The sequence below is a fragment of the Pogona vitticeps genome, chromosome 1, assembly GCF_051106095.1.
Source record: "Pogona vitticeps strain Pit_001003342236 chromosome 1, PviZW2.1, whole genome shotgun sequence".
NCBI classification, from domain to species: Eukaryota; Metazoa; Chordata; class Lepidosauria; order Squamata; family Agamidae; genus Pogona; species Pogona vitticeps.
Genome location: NC_135783.1, coordinates 126,304,867 through 126,330,446, shown reverse-complemented (window position 1 = coordinate 126,330,446; position 25,580 = coordinate 126,304,867). Strand labels below are relative to the sequence as shown.

At 41.6% G+C, this 25,580-nt stretch overlaps 1 protein-coding gene across 2 annotated transcripts in view; it reads right to left on the bottom strand.

Moving 5' to 3' along the window:
- CSMD1 (CUB and Sushi multiple domains 1) overlaps window positions 1–25,580 on the bottom strand; it is a 1,337,717-nt gene that overhangs the window by 398,638 nt on the left and 913,499 nt on the right. For both annotated transcript variants that reach the window (XM_078386602.1, XM_020797818.3), the window contains exon 8: window positions 10,689–10,776. In XM_078386602.1, the coding sequence (XP_078242728.1) occupies window positions 10,689–10,776 (88 nt within the window). The remainder of the gene's footprint in view (window positions 1–10,688; window positions 10,777–25,580) is intronic.

Here is a 25,580-nt window from a genome sequence, read left to right as displayed (position 1 = left end):
TCTCTGGGCAGTTTGCAATTGAATTGTGCAGGCTACACATCAGACTTGGACTGAAGAGCCCAACTTTCACAATAATTTGTAATGGGATGCCAAATCGTGCATCCGATATGAATAGAGTTGAATCTATCTCAAGCTGGCTACCTGAGACTGAGATCGAATTTAAGTCATGAGCAGAGTCTTGACTGCAATACTGCAGTTTAACCACTGCACCATGTGGTGTGTTTTTTTAGAAATAAAAAAAAATCTTTGTCTGCTATAGGCTAGGGGAGGACAAGAAGGGAGGTGATCCTTGCCTCTTTTGGCCTTAGATGATTTCTAAATAATCAGAAATGATAAAATAGAGTAAACCAATAAGTTGCGGGGGGGGGGGAGAAGATCTTTTGTAAGATTTTAGCTTGCTCTGAATAATCAGAGTATTTTAAATAAAGAGGAGTGTGCTGACCTCCTAGTTTGATGCATAGTGCTACACATTTTGAATATTCATCTTAAAATTATTTATTAATTGTTGCATCAGTTACTAAACAATTTTAAAATAAAACAACAGAGAAACAACACATGACAATTCTCTGCTTTAACAAACTCACATTGTAAAATCTGACTCAGAGAAAGAAAGAGAGGTATGAAGTAGAATGTGTATACAGTAACAGTTAGGGTTATTTTCAGTGATACTGAACCTGCAGCTGACAGAATGCAAAAAAATCTCTACAGAAAAAAAATGGATTTGGGAAACATCTATGGGAAATAACACTGCTGAGATATAGTAATAAATTGATATCACAAGTATGAGAAAATACAAAATCTGAACTAATAAATGAAATGGGAAAGAGCTGAGCAGTAGTTTAGCTGTCATGGCACCATGAAATTTAAATCACATTAGTAGATGTGTCAATTTCTGAGGAAAAATGACAGGAACAACGGGGAAAAGAAGACAAAAGGACGACACATACACACACAAAAAACATTCCTTAATTTCAAGAAGTAAAATGCTAAGAATCACAAAAGAGGTTAAAAAAAAGGGGGGGGGGGGAGAACTGGAATTTCCCAGACATTATTGTATTTTAAGCTGCGAGAACTTCTCAAGGAACTTGTCACTACCGAATCAGTAGTGGTTAGGCTGACTTTAAAATGAACTCTCTCCCTTTTCCATCAATTTCATTCACTAAATATCTTTCTCCAGACTTGGAGAGCTTCTGAATAATGTGCCTGCTCATATATCGCAATTCAGCCTAATAGCCAGGGTCATTATTTTCCTGACAAGTGCAATAGCTTTCTCTGGAGTCTTACTTCAACTTAGGGAAACAAATCATTGCCTGTGTCATACACTCCACAGAATATTTCGTTTCCAAGAAACAAAAACAAGAAAAATGTAAAAAGGCACACCCCAAAATAGAATCTTATTCCTGAAAACAGGGAAAATAACATGTTGTCTCTCCCCCTGCCCCACGTGGAGTATTTACTTCATCTAGTCTGTGAAACACAAACAAGAATACAATTTCTGAGGAAAAGACAAGCAGTGATCTTTTCCAAAATATTAGAGGGGGAAACCATGACTATAAATTACATAAAAACAGACAAGAGTATTGACAAACTCAATACTTTTTTTGTGTGACTCTGATTGATGTACTGTAATGCAAAGAAGACAATGAACATTCTCCTCCTTATTTTTATGAATATCACTGCTTCCTTGAAAAGTGATATTATGTGCTAGAGATTCTCTCCCCAAACCTTTATCTTTTCTGAATGACATACAATAATAAAACAGTCTTGGTGTGTCCAACTGTCTTTCTCTATGTGTCTGCCAAAGCAATAAGAGTGTAAGACCTAAATATCTAATATTCTGTGTGCATAAGAATGGGATTTTGAGACAATATATGACAGGGTTACTTGTACTACATTTTGCAATTTGCCTGCATTAGAAGTGGAAGAAGAAGGATCAAGTACATATGTGTATGCATGCATGTGTGCACATGTGTGTAAGACATAAAACAGACAGGAAGGCAGAGGAGACGGGTTTTGCCTTTCATGCTGCAATCCTTCTTATAGCTACTTACCTATTTATTCCTATACCTACTTACTACAGTTTGTAATTTAAGTAATTTTCTCTTAAAACATAAGAAATTCTCTACAACTATTCACATATAATTGGTCTCCAGAACCATTTTCAAAAACAGAAGCAGTGGTTTTTTTTCTACAGGAAAGTTATTCTGAACAGGCACTATTTAATTCTGCCATTACTGTCATTATATGGATAATAAGACTTATATTAAAATGCTACCTTAAAACATGTACTGATTTATTCTTACAGCAACCTTTGTGAGAGATGGAAATTTTCATTTATTCTATTCTCACGAGAGAAAAGGGAAACTTCCAAAACTATTTTATTGCAAGAGTAAGGGGATACCTTTATTGAACCACTAAAAATCATACAAACTGCAAGCTTTTATGAGTAAATCTCAATTCTTCAAACCAGTACCACACCCCTGTGGATAGTGCAATTCTATTAGAAGGCTGGGGTTATAATTTAGTTTATAAACCTGGTAGAAAAGGAGTCAATTACAGCCAAATTAGTCGGATTATTAGTTCTACCTGGTGAGTAGATGTTTCTTCAGTCCTTGTGGTTGATTCTGAGACTGGAGATTGGTACTGGTTTGTGAAAAAATTGTGAACATTGTGAATCTCAGCTTTTTTGTGTGCAAAGAGAAACTCCTGGTATTTTGGACAAAACAGTGTATTTTGCACAAAAATGCAGCATTTTTATATACATTCCAAAGTTGCAACAAAAATACCCTTTTTTTAACAGAAAAAGGTCAACATTTGTGCTAGTATTACTTCAGAAAAAAATGTGGTGGTCTTTCCCCCAGCCCCCTCAGACAGGAGCAAAAAATATCTGGCAGCAATGAGTTTTTCAACTGGGTGTTCCTTTTACTTCTCAGTGTTTCTTGGAAACACTTTCTCGGTTGAACTCCTTCCACACTTGGCGACTTTGTCATGCTTCAGCTATCTAGATAGGAAAACATTCCACTCTGAAACGGATGTTTTCCATAGTTGTTGCTCTTTACGTTCCTGTGGTTGTTTCAGGCAGGCTACACGACAATACAGCAATTCTAAGAGAGAGAGGGAGAGGAGAGAAACTTACCATGCCTGGCAAGGCTGAGATGGAGAATTTAGAGATGGAAAGGTTGAAGAAGAAGCAGGGTAGAGAGAGAGAGTAAGATCAGAGGGGGGAAAGTGGGGAAACAAGAAAATGGTTTTGGTTTGGAGGGAACAAACATGTTTATCTGGTACTAGCTAAACAAATTCTACAGTGGATAGTATTTGTTCATTCCTGTTAGGGACTTAATTTTCCCTATTAAGATTTGGTTTATGGCTATAAACGTTTGGCTTATTTATACAAATAGAAGGGGGAATATACGTGGCTCAAAATAATCTGTAACTTGAATATTACATTCTCTCTTTAATATTACATGAGCTATGCTTTGCCTCTTTGAGAAATTGCCTTAGCATTCTGGATTAATTCCTTTAAGTGTATTTGACAAATTAATACACATTTTCAATCTACAGTCTTTGCAGTCCCAAGTTAACCGTTTCAAACATTTCTTTGGCATTTTTTCATTTCAAACTTTAAGGTTCTATCAGATAAAGTAAGTGCCATAAATTGGAAACCTTTGCTTCAAGAAGCAAAATCAAATCAATCATTTAACTATTTCTAGCTAATTACAACAGTGCTATCCCTGTCCATTCCCATAGGCTGCCATTGCCATTTTGTGAGGTAAACATGGTATAATGGAATGAGAAAGCCATTCTTCACAACTGCTTTGCCATTTTGTGAGGTAAACATGGTATAATGGAATGAGAAAGCCGTTCTTCACAACTGCTTGGCAATGGTTTAAAACTTGGGTGCCAGAACCAAATATATTCTGGGCTGGTTTAACACACAATAGGGGCCAAAAGATATTTCTCCATTACTATGAATTTATGCATTACAGTATGCATTTACAATATGATTTTTAAAAGATTGCAGACCTATGCATGCTTATCACAGAGTATATACTAATATGCTCACTATCGCTTACTCACTAGTAAGTATGCACAGAACTGAAGTACATGAATATTTCACAGAAAACAACAGGCTGCTGTAATGACAAAGGCTGTCTAGGGTATTTTCTACATAGGTGGAATGTAAAACAGAGCATTAAGTCCTATCATTTATTTTTCCTTTCCCAGCCAGCAGGAAAGATCATGAAAGCACATTCATTGGAGAAGTCTTAAAAGTGACACACTAAGTATTTTCAATGTAGTTTGGAAAGTAATTTAGTTTGTCTCAGTTATGTCTATATTTACTGCATAATGCTTCAGATATTTTGCAGCTGAGCAGTTATTTAATTTTGTCCATCTTCCAGATTTATACATGCAAAAGTATGCTGCTTATATACTACCCCATAGCACTTAACGCACACTCTGTGTGGTTTACAAGTTAATTATGCAGGCTATGCATCCCCCCCTTCGAACTGGGTGCTCATTTTACCGACCTCGGAAGGATAGAAGGCTGAATCAACCTTGAATTGGCTACCTGGGATTGAACCCCGGGTTCTGAGCACAGTTTTGGCCAGGCTGCAGGATAGCTGTTTAACCACTGCACCACGAGGCTCTTCATACAACACATTACTACAATTCTAGAAAGTAATCGCAACAAAAGAAAACAGATCACAAGTATGGAAGTCAGTAAATGCAAAATACAGGATAAAAAACTATTCAGCTCTGTTAATTGATAAGAATAATTTACAAAGGAAGAAATGGGGGAAAGATAACAATGAATGCCTTAGACATTATTTATTAAATAGACGACAGTGATGCCTCAATTTATGACTACAATCCACTCCAGAAGATGGACGTAACTTGAAATGGTCGTAAGTCGAAGCACCATTTCCTATAGGAATGCATTGAAATGCAATTAATCCGTCCCGGCTGAAGAAAAAAATCACCAAAAAAATCACTTCAAGACTCATTGGAAACATGATTAATCCCTTCCGGTCGAAGGGAGGGGGGGAGAAAAGCAATCAAGTGTGCAAGACCCATTGGAAATGCACAGAAAACAAATGGAGCAGATCAGAAATGCACAGAGAACAAAGGGGGCAGGTCAGAAATGCAAAGAAAGCAAAGGAGAAAGCAAGGGAAGCATGCAGGACCCATCAGAAATGGGAGGGAAAACCCCCAAAAGCAACCAACCCCCCCAAGACTCATCAGAAATGGGGGCAAGCTGAAAAACAAACCAACCCCCCAAGACCCATCAGAAATGGGGAAAAAACCCAAAAGCAACCAACCCCCCCAAGACCCATTGGAAATGGGGGGGAAAACCAAAAACCAAAACCCTCAAGACCCATCACAGCACAGAAACATAACCTCCCCCAGCTCAAAACCATGCTGCAAAAACACCTAGAACAGTTTTTAAAAAACAGAAAACAGCACCTTACCTTACCAGGCAGCCCGAAGCCTCCCTGCAAACACACACACATGCTCACTCAGAAGCATAAGCGAGGCAATCCCAAGCCTCCTCCAATCCCACACTGTAACTGCTGGGGTGAAAGAGCTACAAAGAAGCAGCCTCATCACCACCTATTGTTAGAAATTTGAATTTCCCACCTTTTCCCCCTGCCTTTTTCTGTTCATAAGTGGAAGCTCCGGTCACAAGTAGAAGCAAAATTTTGTGGCCGGAGCTGGTGGTAACTCGAAATGGTCATAAATTGGGATGTTCGTAAGTCAAGACACCACTGTATTTCAAAAGATCCTAAAGATGTAAATAGTGTGTGATATTTAAAAGGATAGCTTTATTAGTCTGGTTCAGCATAACAAAAAAGAAAAAGAAAAAAAATCTTATACGGCACCTTTAAAACTAAGAGATTTATTTTAGCAGTAACTTTTGTGAATTATAATCCACTTCCTCAAATGCATTCCTTTTTTCTTTCCTGAAGATGTTGGCCAGAATCCAACGGAAAAAAATTACACCAGTGTAACTGCACTATTGTAAATTTCACATGTGCATCACTACAAGTTAAGAAATCAGCGTAGGCATCTACTGTTGTGTGTTGACTCATTTGACTGGCGAGGAACAGCAAATGTCCATATGTTCTTCCTAATTTGTGATAGGTCCTGATCACATGAGGGAAATGTTTTCTACTTCTTCCAATCCTTTCCACACTGAATCACGGTCACATGATACCAGTTTATATTGTCTCTTGCTTCAAGGGGCAATTTAGCACCTTGATTTACAGTGGTGCCTCAACTTACGAAATTAATCCATATTGGAACGGTGGCCATAACTCACAATTTTCATAAGTTGAAGCACCATTTCCCATTGAACTGCATGGGAACGGGATTGTCCATGAAATTGGGAACTTTACTTTTTCACATTCTCAACCACAGGGTACAGCAAGAGCCTCGTGGTGCAGTGGTTAAACCACTGTACTGCAGCCAAAACTGTGCTCACGACCTGGGGTTCAATCCCAGGTAGCTGGCTCAAGGTTGACTCAGCCTTCTGTCCTTCTGAGGTTGGTAAAATGAATAAGCAGCTTGCTGGGGGGGGGGGCAATGTGTATAATTAACTAGTGCATAATTAACTTTTAAACTGCCCAGAGAGTGCTTGAAGCACTATGGGGCAGTATATAAGCAGCATGATTTGCTTTGCTTTTGATGTCTCGCCTTCAAACGGAGTAAGGCAACAGAGAAAAATGGGCAAGCTCTCTAACTTGTGTCAATTGAGATCATGGAACAAGATGTTCTCTGATCACTTGAATAAGGGCTGAGACATTCACAAGAACTGTCTCCCATTTGATACGGTGCATTTTAGCCAACTTTTAATTCCTTCTCACGTATTTTTTCCTGAGAGCTAATGCACAGATTTAGTAAATAGAACTCAGAAAGACAACCAGAGACTACAGATATAAATTATCACTTGTCTCCTCTTCACACAAAAGAGCAAGATACTGCATTCCCCCCCCCATAAGGCAAAGATAGTCTCTCCGTGAGCATTTGCATGCATTCAATATTGATGGTTGTGAAAGTTACACATTGTACAAATGTGTACACTATGCATCTAAGCTACTATGTTGTTTAGTCATGTCCTACTCTTCGTGACCCCATGGACCAGAGCATGCCAGGCCCTCCTGTCTTTCACTGCCTCACAGAGTTGGGTCAAATTCATGTTGGTCGCTTCAATGACACTGTCCAACCATCTCATCCTCTGTCTACTACTATAGCTGCTGCCTTGTAATGCGAACTTTTAATATGTGGAGAAGCATAGCCCTGTTGTTTGCATCTTTTCAATTAATTAGCCAGCTTTTCCACAAAGTTTTCTGCAAAAGACATTTTGCACAAGACTTTTATAGTAGGGATATATAAATACCATCTGTTTCAATTTAGCCCAAATAATTTGTCTGACAAATAACAACCAATGTGCTTCAAGCTCTCCAAGAGCTGACTGTCCCTTCCGTGTCACAAGTAACCAAATGATCCAACCACACTTTATGCAGAGACAGCATAAAATCCATTCACAAACCCTAATTTGAAGGAAACAACAGGTCATGCAGAGATACAGAAAACAAATTCCTACTTAAACTATACATATAGCTGTGGTGCACTAGCAAGGACTTTTGAACATCTGTCTTGTCTTATATATACCTGCCCCACCATACTGTACTCCAACCAGAATTAGTTTTCCAGTGAAGAAACTGACATTAGAGATACACTCTGATTGGAAAAGGAAAATCCTTAACTAATGCAGCCATCTGACTATCACAGCAGGAGTTTCTCTAATCTCCAAGGCTATGCAAACTAGCTTGCTCTGTTTGATTATCATCAGTCTCAAGGACTAAAGCACAAAAGCCCTTTGAAATCTGGTTTCACAAACTTGAAAAGACTGCCAGAATTACCTATTTACAACATTAATGTTCCTTCAGCCCTGACAAAGGTCTTTCACATCATCTGCTGATTTGTCTTGAAGGGAGATGCCAGGGATTGAACCTGTGACCTTCTGCATGCAGATCATATGCTCTGCCACTAAGCAATGATACCTTCTTTTGCAGCTACTCGTTTGCTCTGACAGGACACTGCACAAGTCACTGAATAGGATTTAGGTCTTGTCATTTCCCTTTGCCCACCAATCCACAGACATCAAGAAAGAGGAAACAATTTAGGAGGTTAGTGACATTCCTGCCTGTGAAACTATCCTCTTTTCTAGTTGATAGAATTCTTTGGTCTTTCTAAATTACTTTTTCTCTCCTCCTGCTGAAAAAGGCGTGATTTCCAGCTTTTTGAAGAGAGCTGAAGTTTGATAAAATGACCTTTCTCTTTTCCTGCTTCACAGGGTGACTAAAAAACAATGTGCCTCTGTCAAACGGACTTGAGAGCCATTGAGATGGCAGCACAATAAATCGGCACTGTGTAGGCAGGATACCTAAATAATTGTAGCTTTCCAAAATGTACAGGAATCGGCTCAGTTAGAACAAACTGTACACACATTATAATGTGGCTTTCCAGACACAGAGAGGACAAGAGAGGGGAAGGGGGTGACAGGTGTTATTTTATAATTTTTCAAAAATCATAACAGAACAAAACAAAAATATATTGTTTTTACCTTTAAACAAAGTGTGAATTCATAAACAGATTATCCCTCTGCATCTATATAAACTATATACTGGAAACAGGACATTGGGAACATCAGAGCAGAACTCAGCATGAGAAAAAAAAATGAACATTTCCATTCCCCCCCCCCCCAGCATCTGGCAGAGCTTATGTTGTGTCCTGACATTCCAATATATATTGTTTCCTGTCACTGACTGACAAAAACAGACACCATGATGTCAGAGCACTGGGCAGAATATACTGGATTGTTATGGTAGAAGAAAAGGAGGAATGACATGGAGCTGTCCTTTTCAACAGTAGCCTCATGTTCTTTCAGATATTTAGTTCTACCTTGAGCTGTTCAAAAGTTTTTGTGTCAAGTTACAGTCAGAATATACTTCGGTTTCTGTGGAAGTTTTGGTTGGAATGTGTTTGGGCATATGAAATAACTGGTCTTCTAAGGCAATGGTCCCCAACCTTGGGCCTCCAGATGTTCTTGGACTGCAGTTCCCAGAAGCCTTCACTACCACCTCTGCTGGCCAGGATTTCTGGGAGTTGAAGTCCAAGAACATCTGGAGGCCCAAGGTTGGGGACCACTGTTCTAAGGGGCATTAGAAGATTCTGAGTGTCCCAGGCTAGTGTTCTTTCCATCCTGTAAGGTTCACAGAACCTCCTGACCATCTGAACTCCCTGTCTGCTTTAAATGACACGGCAGCTGTTCAATCTAAGCCAAGCTATTCCCTTTTCTAGAGTTACCTTTACAAGTGAAGCCACTAAAACCTCAAAATAGGTAGCTCCTTGTTAATATGTATGTTGCTTATATTGCCTATATGCAAAAGGTGTAGCTGGCATGCAACGCATAACAAGTCTCATGTAATGTGCTAATTTAAGGGATAATAAGGGCATAACCAGAGCTTTTCCTCCCTGAAGTAATGTAACAATCTGTAAGATCACTAATAAATTTTAGTGCAAGGAAGACAAATCATCATCATCATCATCATCATCATCATCATCATCATCATCATCATCATCATCGAACCCTCTGGATCATGTTCACCCATTACCTCTAAAACATTTTAAAGGTCATTTTGAGAAATGTTCATATTTTGCTCATTTTTCCATTTTATCAGTATATTAAAATAAAGAAATGAAAATAATAATGCTATAACAGCATTAGCAATGTTTTTCTTTTTAAAGAAAACATCAAAAGTATGCCAAAGTGTAGCTTTTATAAAAATGATGTTCCGGGATCTGCCTATATGTGTTTGTGTGCATGTGCATGTGCATGTGGACAGGTGTACATCAATTCTGTGTAAGTATCTAAAAAGTTTTAGTATTCTGAATATCTAAATCTGGGTTGATTACAAGCTGATATTCTTCACTTTTATGAGCTACATGAATAAGCATCCAAATTCCACAATTTCTGACTGCAATGGGTTGGTTTAAACCACTTTTTTTTCAGTTTAAAGAAATGTGACGAATGTAAAGAAAACCTCCTTTGCTATGCTCAAGCTTTGCTTACTGATTTCCAGTCTAATCACTGAAAAAGTTTGGAACTGAATTTCTTCAACCAGCCAATTATGTTTCATAAAATGATGTTTGTGACTTTTGCCGTTCAGACTCACAACACTTCTAGTGTTGGTGTTTGTACTGGCTCCATGGTCAGTACCAACTGTAAATAGGAGAACACATGAAAACAGCCAACCACAAAGGGTAATATAGGACTGTGAAACTGTGATGCACAGTGTCACGCTGTACTACAGTTCTCAAGTTGCACTTCGATGATGCACATGCAGAAAAATCAGTATGGACATCATAAGATCTTGAAGAAGATCTGTGATTTATCAGAGGACTTCACATCTTGACAAGCAAATTATAATTTCTTGGGGCTTAGTTTCACCCACAATTAGCCCATTTAAATCATTGTTGGAGCAAACGACTGGAGTTACCTCTACACAGAATCTTTCAGTTTACCACATTCACTGCATTTCAGTTTTTATGAGGAGTTTGGAGTTATTGAAGCCAGTCTCATTTAGACACATACACATTCATTATTGAGCATGAACACATACCTAAAATCCAAGCCTGTCCTTTTCCCATTTTCAGGAACTCCTGGATCAGGGCATGTATCTGATGCAACTGCATCTCCACCTTGTGTCACTGTAGTAAACAAAAAAGTTACAAAGAGTTACATTCTGAAAGGGGTCATTCTCATATCACTATACTGTACATCAAATACAACTTCAGAGAGGTAATTTTTTTAAAAAGCAAAAATGTTTTGGAAGATTGCAGTAGATTGGCTTGATTCACACCTGCTCCAACATACAATTCTTAAGATGTGGGCTTGCTGTTCTGGGCCACACACGAGATGAAATTCCTCCAGCACAAATGTATTATCTCAAAAGTCCAACTAATTCTAGTCTGGCTAATGAAGGAGAGGTTCCTTAATGGTGTATGGTGCAATTTCTGAATAGTTCTTATTCAGCCTTATTTGATTCCATCCAATCTAGTTTTGTTCAGTATTATAATCTTCTTTTCTCCTGTTCTTCTGCTTACCCAACACCTCAACTTCTTACTGTACTGACCATAAAGCTATGTGCTGTTTAAGGAAGTCACCAGTGATGCCACCTAGTGATTGAAGATGGTGTTACAGGCTCTAAATGCACAAACACATCAGCCAGGATCCTATAGCAGAAATATGTAGCAGTAAGGCAAATGCATAAACATAGCCCCACCCAGACAAAGCACCTATCACACCAATAATGAGATCAATCACACAACAAATCATAGGATGGGGAAACTTTGCAAGTGGGGGACACAAGTTATTGCCCTTCCACTCCGTATTTCTGGAATAGGATACAAGCCATTAGAATTAAAATAACTGGATTAATGTATTTTACAAAGCAATTAATTACCAAGGCCACACCTTCAAGCCCCCTTCATTATGCATGCAGAGTTTCATATGTCTAGACTTCCTGATCATTAAGCTATGACTCTGAATGAGAGACAGACACACATCATTTTTATTATTCTAGAATGCACAATAACATCAAAGAAAAAAGATGTTATTTCTGTTGTGTTTCTGCAGGATTCAAGACATTTTTCTTCAAAATGGTACCACAAACGTTTTGTTGTTTTTCAAGTATTAACACTTGGAGACAGGGCAAAGCCAAAAGCACCTCCCTGCTTTTGAAGCTCCGTTGTGAGGCTGTTAAAAGGCAGAAAGCACTGGCAGGACAGGCTGGCAATAATAATAAACTGGTTGAGTGTGGGTAGGATCTTTCATAAGATTTTAGGAACACAAAGCCACAGGCCTCTACTTTTTATTTTCCTGCCGTCTAAGTTGTAATGTTTGTTTATTTATTTATTTTTGCTGCTAAGGTAAAGCAAGTGACTACAATCTCTGGGGCCCTGTCTCTCTCAAGTATCTCTGGAACAGATCCAGTTGTGCCAATTCACACCATATGCCTTATTTTGCTTGAAATTGAGAGGGGGTCCTGCATCCCAACATATGTCTAATTCAGTCTTTATGTAATGTGAGATCATCAGCATGGTTACAGGGAAGAAGCTATTCCCACTCTGCTCCCTTGTGGCTTTCCTCATGCAAGCAGCCATGTGTCTGAATAGGAGAAGGGCCTACACACAAGCAGAAGTCTTTGATCTTCAAATTCATTGCTTCTCTTGTGAGGGAAGGTGTAAGCTTTCAAGATTTCTTCCATAGATCTTCCTTTAACAATTGCGATGATTCCGGATTGCCAAATGACTGGTCAGTGCTACTTTATCCTCCAAGATGTAGTGCTGTAGAAAATGTACGCCTGCCCCTGCTGCACTGTTGGGGCTTCAGTTCCATGACAGTCTGCTGTACACACCATTTAATCGATATTTTCAGTTGTCTGAATACTTATGGAAAGCCAGAGACTCCAACTGCTCATCACATAGCTCAGTACCAACAATGCAAGCAGTGATCATGGCTGGCCCTACTGTTAGACAAAGTGTGGTAGCTGCCTCAGGCAGGCAACAGATTTCAGACACCATGGAAAACTCATGTGATTGTTAGTTATTAATTGTTATTGATTTGTTACTGCCCTGAAGCTGGAGAAAGGTGCGTGCAGGATTTTCTTTCTCATGTGCCAAAATAATGGGGCCGGCTGCAGGAACTATGTGTCATAGTTTTCTGGAAGAAGGGCATCCGTTGCTTAGGCCAGGGACTCTGTAAAATACAGTCCTGTGAGTGATATTTGACTCTTTGTTGCAGTACTGAATGCAGTACTGTGTTCGGAACAATGTCTAAATGTCCCATGGCAAGATGCAGAACTGGGGCTCGAAAAGAATGCTGCTGCCTCCTAAATCTCTCTAGAACAACGTAACACCAAATCAGAAAAACAATGATTAGCCCAGCCATGACAAATAGTTGGAAACAGCAATGGTTAGATCAATGAAAGGCATATTAATACTGACATACTTTGTCAGTACAACTAACAATGAAACCACATCATGTTGGCAAGGTCTATAAATTCTCGGTGCAATCTTACTCTTATACATTGCTCAGTATGCACTGCCATTCATTCCAGCATAGTTCATTTTCAGGTAGTTGCATACACTTGCAGCCTTGGTTTCAATTTCTTTCACATGAAAACATGCAGAATAATGTGAAGCACATAACTTGTCTCACAATAGGAAGGGTGAGAAAAATTTAAAAAAAACCAGAAAACAGTGGAACAGCCACCTGCACTGGGCTTCTGCTGACAACTTAAATGGAGCTGAGGGGAAAAACAGCCATACAGAGCTGGAGCACTGTGGTTACTTGTGTAAAACCACATACTGTACTGGCTAAAAACCTATTGCTTAGTGTAGTATTGTTGCACTAGAGTAGGCCCACTGAATCAGTAGGAATTAGATAAGGCAACTCGTCCATAAAATTCATTGATTCAAGTGGCCTCTTCTAGTTGTGACTGAGTTGCTTCCTAAGCCTATCTCAATTAATGTAACTTACAGAAGAGATGACTAAATCCTCACTCATTCAATGGGCCTACTCTAGTGTGACTTACTAAACTAAGCAACAAGATTTCAGCCACTGTTTTAAATATATTTTTCTCTCTGTGTGTGTTTTTTTTTAAAAAACAGGAGCCACATACAGAGGAATCTTCTCCCATGTTAATGTTCTTTCTAAGAAGGAAGCTGCTATTAGTGCTAAGAATTAGCACTATTAGCACCCTCCTGCCAAGAACAGGGTAGCGTACCATCACATCCAATCACATCCATTGAATTTGTTGCCAGAGGTAGATCAGCAAGTAACGGCCCCCTCTCCTACACAAAGGCTGCCTTTTCATGTCTACCTCAGACCTCTCTCCTAAGGTGGAAACGGCCCGACTAACACCTCCCCGCCTCCATGTGCTGCTAACCACTCCAGCAAAGAAGTGGGATGACGGGTCTCCCTGCTCAACCTCTGAGTGCTCGGCCATGCAGGGAGGCAGGGAAGGGCGGGTCAGGCTGTTTCTGCTATTGGTGCGTCGTGAACAACAATGGCCATGCCCAGCACGCTGCAAGTGGTAAGTGAACCAGCCCATTTTGGGGAGTAGGTCCAAAAGGCCCAGCCACTTGAGGTGGCAATATTTGTATTAGTCTCTCCTGGGAGACAAATACAAACATCCCATCACTAGTATGAAGTATGGCTAATGTGGTCACAACTGCAACATGTTTTAAATATAACAGGGTGGTATATGGAGGTCTTTGTATGTGCAAAAAAGAAAGAGTAAGAGAATGGAGAGATAACATTGTGTACATCAATTCTGGTAGGCAGCAAAGCAATTAGCAAATGTTTTAAATAATCAGTAATTTGATGGTTGTTGTGGGTTTTCCAGGCTGTTTGGCCGTGTTCTTAAGGTTTTTTTCCTAACAGAGCACAGACAGAGTTCTGACTCTTGCCCTCTAAAGATGCCGGCCACAGAGACTGGCAAAACGTTAGGAAGAAAAACCTTAAGAACACGGCCAAAGAGTCCAGAAAACCCACAACAACCATCGGATCCCGGCCGTAATTTATCTGAAAGCCAAAGCTTAACAAGAGCCAAAATACTTGTCAAACACACCCTACTGAAAGGACATTGTAGCACTATATGCATAAGAACAATTATGTGGCATCAACTCAATTCTGACTTACAGTGGCTGTTTTCAAGGTTTTCTAGGTACAGAGAACTCAGAAGCGGTTTACCATTCCATTCTCCTGGGGTGCCCTGGGACTATGCAGCTTTCACGGGCTAAAAAGGCTGGTTCTCCTCCCAGAAAGTACAATGTAAAATCTAAGTCTCCACCTCTGGCCCTGCAGCAATACACCTAACTCACTGAACTATCCTGCCAGTTACTATATGCATATGTCTATATAAAATAGAAAATTGTCAAAAGTGCCAAATTACTGAGTGCCAAATTGCCCCTTCATGGATTGCTGCCTTGTCGTGGCGAGGGGGCTTGAGTAACTCAGAGAAGCTATGGGCTATGCCGTGCAGGGCCACCCAAGACGGACAGGACATAGTGGAGACTTCTGACTAAACGCAATCCACCTGGGGTAGGAACCGGCAATTCCACTCCAGTATCTTTGCCAAGAATGCCCCATGATCAGAAACAAAAGGCTAAAAGATATGACGCTGGAAGATGGGACCCTCAGGTCAAAAGGCGTCCAACATGCTACTGAGGAAGAGCGGAGGACAAGTACAAGTAGCTCCAAAGCTGATGAAGTGGACGGGCCAAAGCCGAAAGGACGCTCAGCTGTGGACGTGCCTGGAAGTGAAAGGAAAGTCTGATGCTGGAAAGAAAAATACTGCACAGGAACCTGGAATGTAAGATCTATGAACCTTGGGAAGCTGGAGGTGGTCAAACAGGAGATGGCAAGAATAAACATTGACATTCTGGGCATCAGTGAACTAAAATGGATGGGAATGGGTGATTTCAACTCAGATGATTATCATGTCTACTATTGTGGGCAAGAATCCCGTAGAAGGAATGGAGTAGCCCTCATAGTCAACAAAAGAGTGGGAAAAGCCGTAATGGGATATAATCTCAAAAATGATAGAATGATGTCAATACGTATCCAAGGCAGACCTTTCAACATCACAATAATCCAAGTTTATGCACCAACCTCCATTGCTGAGGAGACTGAAATTGAACAATTTTATGAAGATTTACAACACCTTCTAGAACTGACACCGAAGAAGGATGTTCTTCTCATTCTGGGGGACTGGAATGCTAAAGTAGGGAGTCAAGAGATAAAAGGAACAACAGGGAAGTTTGGCCTTGGAGTTCAAAACGAAGCAGGGCAAAGGCTAATAGAGTTTTGTCAAGAGAACAAGCTGGTCATCACAAACACCCTTTTCCAACAACACAAGAGGCGACTCTACACATGGAAATCACCAGATGGGCAACATCGAAATCAGATTGACTATATTCTCTGAAGCCAAAGATGGAGAAGCTCTATACAGTCAGCAAAAACAAGACCTGGAGCTGATTGTGGCTCTGATCATCAGCTTCTCATAGCAAAATTCAAGCTTAAACTGAAGAGAGTAGGAAAAACCACTGCACCTCTCAGGTATAATCTAAACCAAATCCCTTACGAATACACAGTAGAAGTGAAGAACAGATTTAAGGAACTAGATTTGGTGGACAGAGTGCCTGAAGAACTTTGGATAGAGGCTCGTAACATTGTACAGGAGGCAGCAACAAAAACCATCCCAAAGAAAAGGAAATGCAAGAAAGAAAAGTGGCTGTCCAACGAGGCCTTACAAATAGCAGAAAAGAGAAGGGAAACAAAATGCAGGGGAGATAGGGAAAGTTACAGAAAATTGAATGCAGACTTCCAAAGAATAGCAAGGAGAGACAAGAGGGCCTTCTTAAATGAACAATGCAAAGAAATAGAGGAAAATAACAGAAAAGGAAAAACCAGAGATCTGTTCAGGAAAATTGGAGATATTAGAGGAAAATTTTGTGCAGAGATGGACATGATAAAAGACAAAAATGGAAGGGACCTCACAGAAGCAAAGACATCAAGAAGAGGTGGCAAGAATACACAGAGGAATTATATCAGAAAGTTTTGGATATCCCGGACAACCCAGACAATATAGTTGCTGACCTAGAGCCAGACATCCTGGAGAGTGAGGTCAAGTGGGCCTTAGAAAGCCTGGCTAACAACAAGGCCAGTGGAGGTGATGGCATTCCAGTTGAACTATTTAAAATCTTAAAGGATGATGCTGTTAAGGTGCTACATTCAATATGCCAACAAGTTTGGAAAACTCAACAGTGGCCAGAGGACTGGAAAAGATCTGTCTACATCCCAATACCAAAGAAGGGCAGTGCCAAAGAATGCTCCAACTACCGGACAATTGCACTCATCTCACACGCCAGCAAGGTTATGCTCAAAATCATACAAGGTAGGCTTCAGCAGTATGTGGACCGAGAACTCCCAGAAGTACAAGCGGGATTCCGAAGGGGCAGAGGAACTCGAGACCAAATTGCCAACATGCGCTGGATTATGGAGAAAGCCAGAGAGTTCCAGAAAAACATCTACTTCTGCTTCATTGACTATGCAAAAGCCTTTGACTGTGTGGACCACAGCAAACTATGGCAAGTCCTAAAAGAAATGGGTGTGCCTGACCACCTTATCCATCTCCTGAGAAACCTATATGTGGGACAGGAAGCAACAGTTAGAACTGGATATGGAACAACGGATTGGTTCAAAATTGGGAAAGGAGTACGACAAGGCTGTATATTGTCACCCTGCTTATTTAACTTATATGCAGAATACATTATGCGGAAGGCTGGACTGGAGGAATCCCAAGCTGGAATTAAGATTGCAGGAAGAAATATCAACAACCTCCGATATGCAGATGATACCACTCTGATGGCGGAAAGTGAGGAGGAACTAAAGAACCTTGTAATGAGGGTGAAAGATGAGAGTACAAAAAACAGTCTGAAACTCAACATCAAAAAAACTAAGATCATGGCCACTGGTCCCATCACCTCCTGGGAAATAGAAGGGGAAGATATGGAGGCAGTGACAGATTTTACTTTCTTGGGCTCCATGATCACTGCAGATGGAGACAGCAGCCCCAAAATTAAAAGACGCCTGCTTCTTGGGAGGAAAGCAATGACAAACTTTGACAGCATCTTAAAAAGCAGAGACATCACCTTGCCAACAAAAGTCCAAATAGTCAAAGCTATGGTTTTTCCTGTAGTGTTGTATGGAAGTGAGAGCTGGACCATAAAAAAAGCTGACCGCCGAAGAATTGATGCCTTTGAATTGTGGTGCTGGAGGAGACTCTTGAGAGTTCCCTGGACTGCAAAGAGAACAAACCTATCAATTCTAAAGGAAATCAACCCCGAGTGCTCATTGGAAGGACAGATCCTGAAGCTGAGGCTCCAGTACTTTGGCCATCTCATGAGAAGAGAAGACTCCTTGGAAAAGACTTTGATGTTGGGAAAGTGTGAAGGCAAGAGGAGAAGGGGACGACCGAGGATGAGATGGTTGGACAGTGTCATCGAAGCAACCAACATGAATTTGACACAACTCCGGGAGGCGGTGGAAGATAGGAGGGCCTGGCGTGCTCTGGTCCATGGGGTCACGAAGAGTCGGACACGACTAAATGACTGAACAAACAAACAAAACAAATTGCTGACTCCAAATATTGCTTGCTACATAAAACAGATAAAACCGAGTCCTTACAGTATATTTCAACACACAAATCTCAAGCATTTTCACCGCAGCTAGGCTATTATTTCAAAATGGCATAGAATGTGTCATTCAGTCCTATACTGCACATCAGAAATCAATTGCCATGTCTACACTTCTCTATATATTCTTACAGAATATTTTCTTTCCTTGTGGAAATATCCGACTTCTCAATCAGCTGGCAAAAATTACGACAACCAGAAACAATCAAAACAAACAATCCAGAAACAATCACCTGGATTTTTCTCAAAAACAAACAAGCAAAAACTTGAAGCATATTAACTGAAAAAGTACAGTGCAAATCAAAGTTGGTCAAACAATGTATCAGACTCATCTATTTCTCTTACGTTATATTCTAAAGTTAGTGCTGGATGATCTGTGGAAGAAATCCTAAAAGCTCTGACCTCAGAACTATAAAAGTAATTTTGGAAACAATTGAAAGAGAATTGCTCTCTTTTTTGTTAAAATTAATTCATTATCTTGCACGCTGATGCTAAACCTCTCCATCCCAATCTCTTCCCTGAAATCTAACCTAGCATCTTAACCATCAAGTTCATGATTCAGTTTGACATTTCGGACACTGCTCAACTAGGCTGCAATCTTACATAGCTGGGCTGTGGATTACAGCTGAAAACATCAATACAGATCTATTGTGGATTGCACGAGACTGGCAATGAATTGTGCTAGACTGAGTTGCCCAGGCTCAGAAGGATGCAGAAGGCATCTAAAAATCTAGTGTTTAACCATTCAGTGCTCCCTACTGATCAGACCTCTGCTCTTACAGCCACTATGATTTTATTGAAGTTACAATGATGGAATCATTAACTTCTCAATTCTCAATATGGATTTGCCACTGGAAACTGAATCACAGCCTTTTCAAACCTAAAAGGGCTTCTTCTGTAGTCTATACGAGCTCGTATAAGTCACATGTAACACAGAAATTCAACAGGTGAAGTCAACTGACATAGCTGTATCTCCACGGCAAGAAAAGCTTTATTGGATTAATTCCTGCTTGTCACAAACAGGAGGGTTATGACGAGAGAAAAGGTGACAACCTCAATCATAAGGCATTCAATAAGAGAAAAGAAATGTAGAAGGTAGTCATCTTCGTCAATGTCAAATCATGTTTATTCAAAGCATTTCAGAGACATACAGAATCAGCAAAACTTTTTTACAGCAAATTGCTGCTGAGCAGACCCTTGCTGTGTGACATCTTGTAACCAAATAAATCCATCTCTTCACAAAATGAACTGTCTCATTGAATATCTTGAAGACCAAGACAGAAACACAACAAATAAAGGTAAATCCAGGCTGCTGACGATCATGTTGGAGTCTAATGATGTGGCGGATGCACTAGGTACAAAGTAAGATCAGGCTTGCCAATTTCTTTTTTCCGTCAGAGCTCTTGCGCCTCAAGCTACTGTATGATAAAAAAAGAAACTCAGTAGGAAAGGTTTCCTCTTCTCTCTCTATGCGTGCTGGAAACAGTCTCACTGGATGAATGTCTGCTTTTGTGCAGCTGTTAAAAGGATAGAAAGCAGAAGGGTGGCAACTCGGAATAGATGCCAAAATAAAAATAAATCTGTAAGCAAATAATTCCAGCACCCATGCCAAAGAGAATAGCTGCGTATTACGGGAGTCCAGAAAGAATTTTGTAGCTCACCGTTCCTTTCCTTGTCAGGGAATCCCTTTCTGCTCACCGGACTGTCTAACCCCAAGCTGTAAAACCAAGGCTTGCCCTTCGTTTTGCAGGCAAGCAATTTCAGCATTTCTCCGAGAATCTTTTCTGTCATATTCACAACCAGTAACTTTGATAAGTGGAGTGTGACAAACCCAGACCTACTGGGATCTATCACACAGTTACTAAGCTGCCACCAACCATTCCCTATAATAAGTCACACAGACCAGGGATGGATTTTTAAACAACAAAAGAATAAGGTTTATTTTAAATACAAACAGGGTAAATAAAACAATCAGGTGAATAAAATAAAGTAACGTGGCTTATTCTCACACACACAAGCATACAGTTTGGTTCACCTAGAACCTTTAACTTAAAGCACAGACCCTGAACCCATCAGTTCTGGCTAACCCACAGACACCTGAACCTATCAGGTTGGTACTCTGACACACAGAAGTACCCTGTCTGACACACAGACTCCCACAACAGCTACTTCTTCCCCAGCTGCTGCTTCGTCCCAACCCAGTGTCTCACAGTCTGTCTCAGCATCTACTCTTCACCACACAGGCATCACATATTTATACAGTACAGCCCCTCCTCCTGATGTCCCGCCTTCCACTCCCCATAGGATGGAACTTTCCCTCCAAACCCATGACAGACAGGTAACATCAGTGCTGTATGTAACACCTCCCCTCTTTAAAAGTTGTTTTGTAGGGGGAAAGCTAACGTGCTTTTCACCAAAAAACAACCTGTATAAAATACACAAAAACAGTTATACATACCATATAATACTTACATATACTTACACTCCAAGTTAACCATAGCAAATATGCATTTAAACATTTTACCATATACAGTACATCAATTTACCTTTATTAATACCAACCAAATTCAAAACCAGGTACATTTTAACTTTTTGTTTTCATTATATACATATAGTCCATGTTCTTTCGCCGTCTTCAGTCTTCAGGTCTTCTTGATAAGGCGTCAGCAACACAGTTCACTGACCCTCTGACCACCTTCACTTCAAAATCATAGTCCTGTAAGTTCAAAGCCCACCTCATAAGTTTGCTATTGTGGGTTTTCATCGTCTTTAACCATTGCAATGGTGAATGGTCAGTACACAGAACAAAATGTCTTCCCCAGATGTAAGGCTTGGCCTTCTGGATCGCGTAGACTATGGCCAAACACTCCTTCTCCACGGTTGCCAAATGTCTCTCACCTTTTTGAAGCTTCCTACTCAGGTAGGACACCGGATGCTGGTCACCACTCTCATCCTCCTGGCACAGAACTGCTCCTACGCCGCTGTTAGACGCATCGGTGTAGATGATGAACTCCCGGTCGAAGTCTGGAGCACGCAGGACAGGATAGTTGATTAACGCCTCCTTCAACCTCTGGAACGCCTCCTCACAGTCGCTGGTCCACGGGATGCGGTCATCAGCCTTCTTCCTCGTCAGATCGGTCAGCGGAGCCGCAATCTCGCTAAACCTCGGGATGAACTTTCTGTAGTAGCCCACCAACCCAAGAAATGATTTGACTTTTTTCTTGGTGTTGGGTCTAGGCCAATCACGAACAGCTTCTATTTTGGCCTCCAGGGGTTTTATCTTTCCTCCCCCTACCATGTGACCTAAGTATTTTATTTCTGGGCTACCCAGCTGACACTTGCTGGCCTTTACCGTTAGCCCTGCTGCAATTAACCTCTGCAGCACTAACTCCAGGTGTATCAGGTGATCTTCCCAGGTATTACTGAAGATCCCTATGTCATCAATGTAGGCCACTGTAAAGTCACTGAGCCCTGCCAAGGTCTGGTCCATCAGCCTTTGGAATGTGGCTGGTGCATTTCTGAGACCAAAGCTCAGGACTCGAAACTCATAGAGACCAAAAGGGCTGCAAAAGGCAGTTTTTTCTTGATCCCTGGGATCAATTCTTAATTGCCAATATCCCTTTACCAGGTCCAATGATGAGATGAACCGACAACCCCCTATGGTTTCAATCAGGTTGTCTAGCCTGGGCATTGGGTAGGCATCAGGAGTGGTTACACGGTTTAACTTCCTGTAATCAACACAAAACCTAATGCTCCCATCAGGCTTGTCCACAAGGACTATTGGAGAGGACCAAGGGCTAGAAGAGGGGACGATTATGTTCTCCCTCAGCATCTCGTCCAGCTCCTTCCGCACCTTGTCCCTATAGGGTCCCGTTACTCGGTATGGGGATACTGCCTGCGGGGGTGCATCCCCTGTGTGGATCCGATGCATCACTCCCTTCACTATCCCCGGCTTGTTGGAAAACACCTGCTGATATTTACTAAGCAGCATTTTTAGTTCTTGCTGCTGGTCTTGGGTGAGTGCAGGACTGATCTTTACCTCCTCTGGGTTGTATTTTACTTCCCCTCTACCCTCCCAGAAGGGTAATTCAGCTTCCTCACTCTCAGCTGCTTTTATCGCGAATAAAACCCTCTGTTCCCCTCTGTAGTAGGGTTTTAGGGCATTCACGTGAACCACCCTCCTTGCTTGGTTCTCCTCTTGCTCTATTAGGTAGTTCAGGTCTGACATCTTGGAAATGACCCTATATGGTCCTGCCCATTTGAGCTGCAGCTTATTCTCTCTGCAGGGCCTAAGCCAAAGCACTTCCTCCCCTGGGTCAAAGTGCCTCTCTCTAGCTTTGTGGTCATACCAAGTTTTCTGTCTGACCTTCTGAGCTTGCAGGTTTTCTGCTGCCAGCTCTAGATTTCTCCTTAGGTCATTCATCAAGGTGTCTATGTAAGTCACAACGTCTTGTGGGTCATCCTGGGTGATCTGCTCCCAATCTTGCTTGATCAAATCAAGGGGCCCTTTCACCCCTAAGTGTGCAGCAAACATGTCAGAGTGCCCCCTTTGTAAGATCATGGGGCGATACTTTTCAGGTACCACCAGCTGACTTCTGATTCCATCTCCCCCTTTTGAGATATTCCTCAGGGTTTCTCTATATAAAATCCCCTTTTTCTCCAGAAATCTCACTGGGGTTTCAGGTGTTAGCTGGGCGTCAGTCACCTGTTCAAAACACTTTTGGAGAGTGGCGTCTGCCTTTTGCTCCTGTCCAAATCTGCTGTCTGTGGTTAAGGTTTCCACCACAGCTTCTGAACTCCCCTCTGCTTCCGTCTCTGGCTCATCATTACCCCCCTGAACTGTCCCTGTGGTGGCTTGTGAGCGTGTAATCACTAGCACCCGTTTCACATGTTCAGCCAGGTCATTTCCCACGAGCACGGCTGCTGGCAGAGCCGATGAAATCGCTAGCCGCCAATCTCCCCTCCAGCCTTGAAAGTTGACAGGTACCTCTGCTACTGGCAGAGAGATCACCTGCCCCTCAATCCCTGCCACCTTCATGCTCTCATTTGGGATTATAAACTCCCTAGGGATGATATCTGGATGGCACAGGGTTATCTGGGAACAAGTGTCCCGCAGCCCCCTATACTGACGGTCAAGTATTCCTACGTCCACCCCTGCTGTCTCAAACAACTGAGAATCTGTTTTTATCAGCAAGCAGCGCTTTACCTCCACCAGAGGACCATTTTCCTCAGCCTGATCAGCAGAGGTAGCTGTTCCAGACTGAGTAGCTATGGCAACAGGCTCCCTCTGTGACACTGAGCCTTGCTCTTTCTGGACACAGAACACAGCTTTTGGCTTGGTCCCACTAGAATTCTGAGGCACCATTCCTTTTAGCGGCTTCAATTTCTCACACTCTGAGATCAGATGACCCTTTCCCTGACAGAAATAGCATTTTCTGGTGTATTTTGATTCTCTCTCCTCTTGTTTGGGTTTTCCCTCCAAATTCTGAGGGCTTGGTTTCATGCCTGAGGGCTTCCCTTCACCATGGGCCCCTCCCCCTTGCTGGCTTTTCCCTGGTCCCTGAGAGTACTTGCTGTAGGTTTCTTTGGGTTTACCTACAGATTTCCCCTCACCCAAGGGCTTTCTTATTTGGGAGATAAAATCCGCGATCTCTGCGGCTGCTGCCACAGATTTCGGTTTCCTTTCCCTCACCTGGAATTTCAATTCCCCATGCAGGACTGAATAGAACTGTTCCAGGGCTATCAAGTCTTTAAGCTGTTCATAGGTCTCTGTTCCCTCCTGCGACAGCCATTTCTCAAGCAGCCTCACCAATTGGGCCCCCACTTGGGTAAAAGTCTGTTCTGGCTTCTTGGTGAGGGACCTGAACCTTTGTCTCAGCTGCTCTGCATTTATCCCATGTCTTGCGAACACCAGTTTTTTAAACTCTGCAAAATCTTTCATCCGTTCCTCAGGCATCTCGGCATAAACCTCAGCCAGGCTACCACTGATTAAAGAACGCATGATGGTCATCTTCTCAGTTTCCCTCACTGAGAAGTCCACAAACGCTCTTTCCACTAAGGAAAAGAACACCTCAGGACAATCTCCCTTGTGGTACACAGGGAATTTCTTCAGGTCAGCTTTAGACAGTTGGCCTCCCTCAGAATCCCTATTGTTATTATTGTTCTGGTTCATCAGTTCCAGTTTTCTTAATTCAAACGCCATTTTCTCTCTCTCCAATCTTTCTTCTCTTTCCAATCTCTCTATTTCAAATTGCCTTTGTTTCTCTCTTTCCCTTTGCTCCATTTCAAATTGCCTTTCCCTTTCCTCCCTTCTTTCTCTCTCTAATCTTTCCTCCATTTCCCTCACCCTCAGCTCATGCTGTTGGGCTAGGAGTATTTTTCTGAGTTCTGGGTCCTGCTCTCCTGTGCTGTCACCTTGCACTGAGCCAAATTCCTCCTCAGAACCTTGGTCAATCTGGGGGTCTTTCACTTCACTCATTTCTGCTACTTGGCTTCGAGTCAAGGGCATAACCCCCCCCTCAGAACAGGCTGCTTTAAAAAGTCAAGCCTCAAAATAAAACGACCACTTTTTTCCTTTTTGCCTCAGAACCAGCTCTCCCCAGAGATTGCTGCTGTTCTTCAGCACTAAATTTGCAACAGTATCGAGTCAGAGCCTACCCCCCTCTGCTGGGCCTCTCAGCTGGCAAGCTAGCTCACTGTTGCTACGCAGTTTTGCCTCAGCGTTTTCCCGCCAAAATCAGGCTGCCTCAGAGCACCTTAATCTAAGTCTCCCCAGTTGGCACGTTCTTCTACTAGTGCACCTCCCCGTGAGGTACACCTAGAAGATTACCTACGCGCCTCAGACTGTCCCTGACTAGACCCCCCTTGCTCTGGGCACACTTGCCAAGGCTTTGCTGGACCGCTGGACAACTGGACCAGTCGTATCCCACACGCTGGACACCAATCAATGTGACAAACCCAGACCTACTGGGATCTATCACACAGTTACTAAGCTGCCACCAACCATTCCCTATAATAAGTCACACAGACCAGGGATGGATTTTTAAACAACAAAAGAATAAGGTTTATTTTAAATACAAACAGGGTAAATAAAACAATCAGGTGAATAAAATAAAGTAACGTGGCTTATTCTCACACACACAAGCATACAGTTTGGTTCACCTAGAACCTTTAACTTAAAGCACAGACCCTGAACCCATCAGTTCTGGCTAACCCACAGACACCTGAACCTATCAGGTTGGTACTCTGAC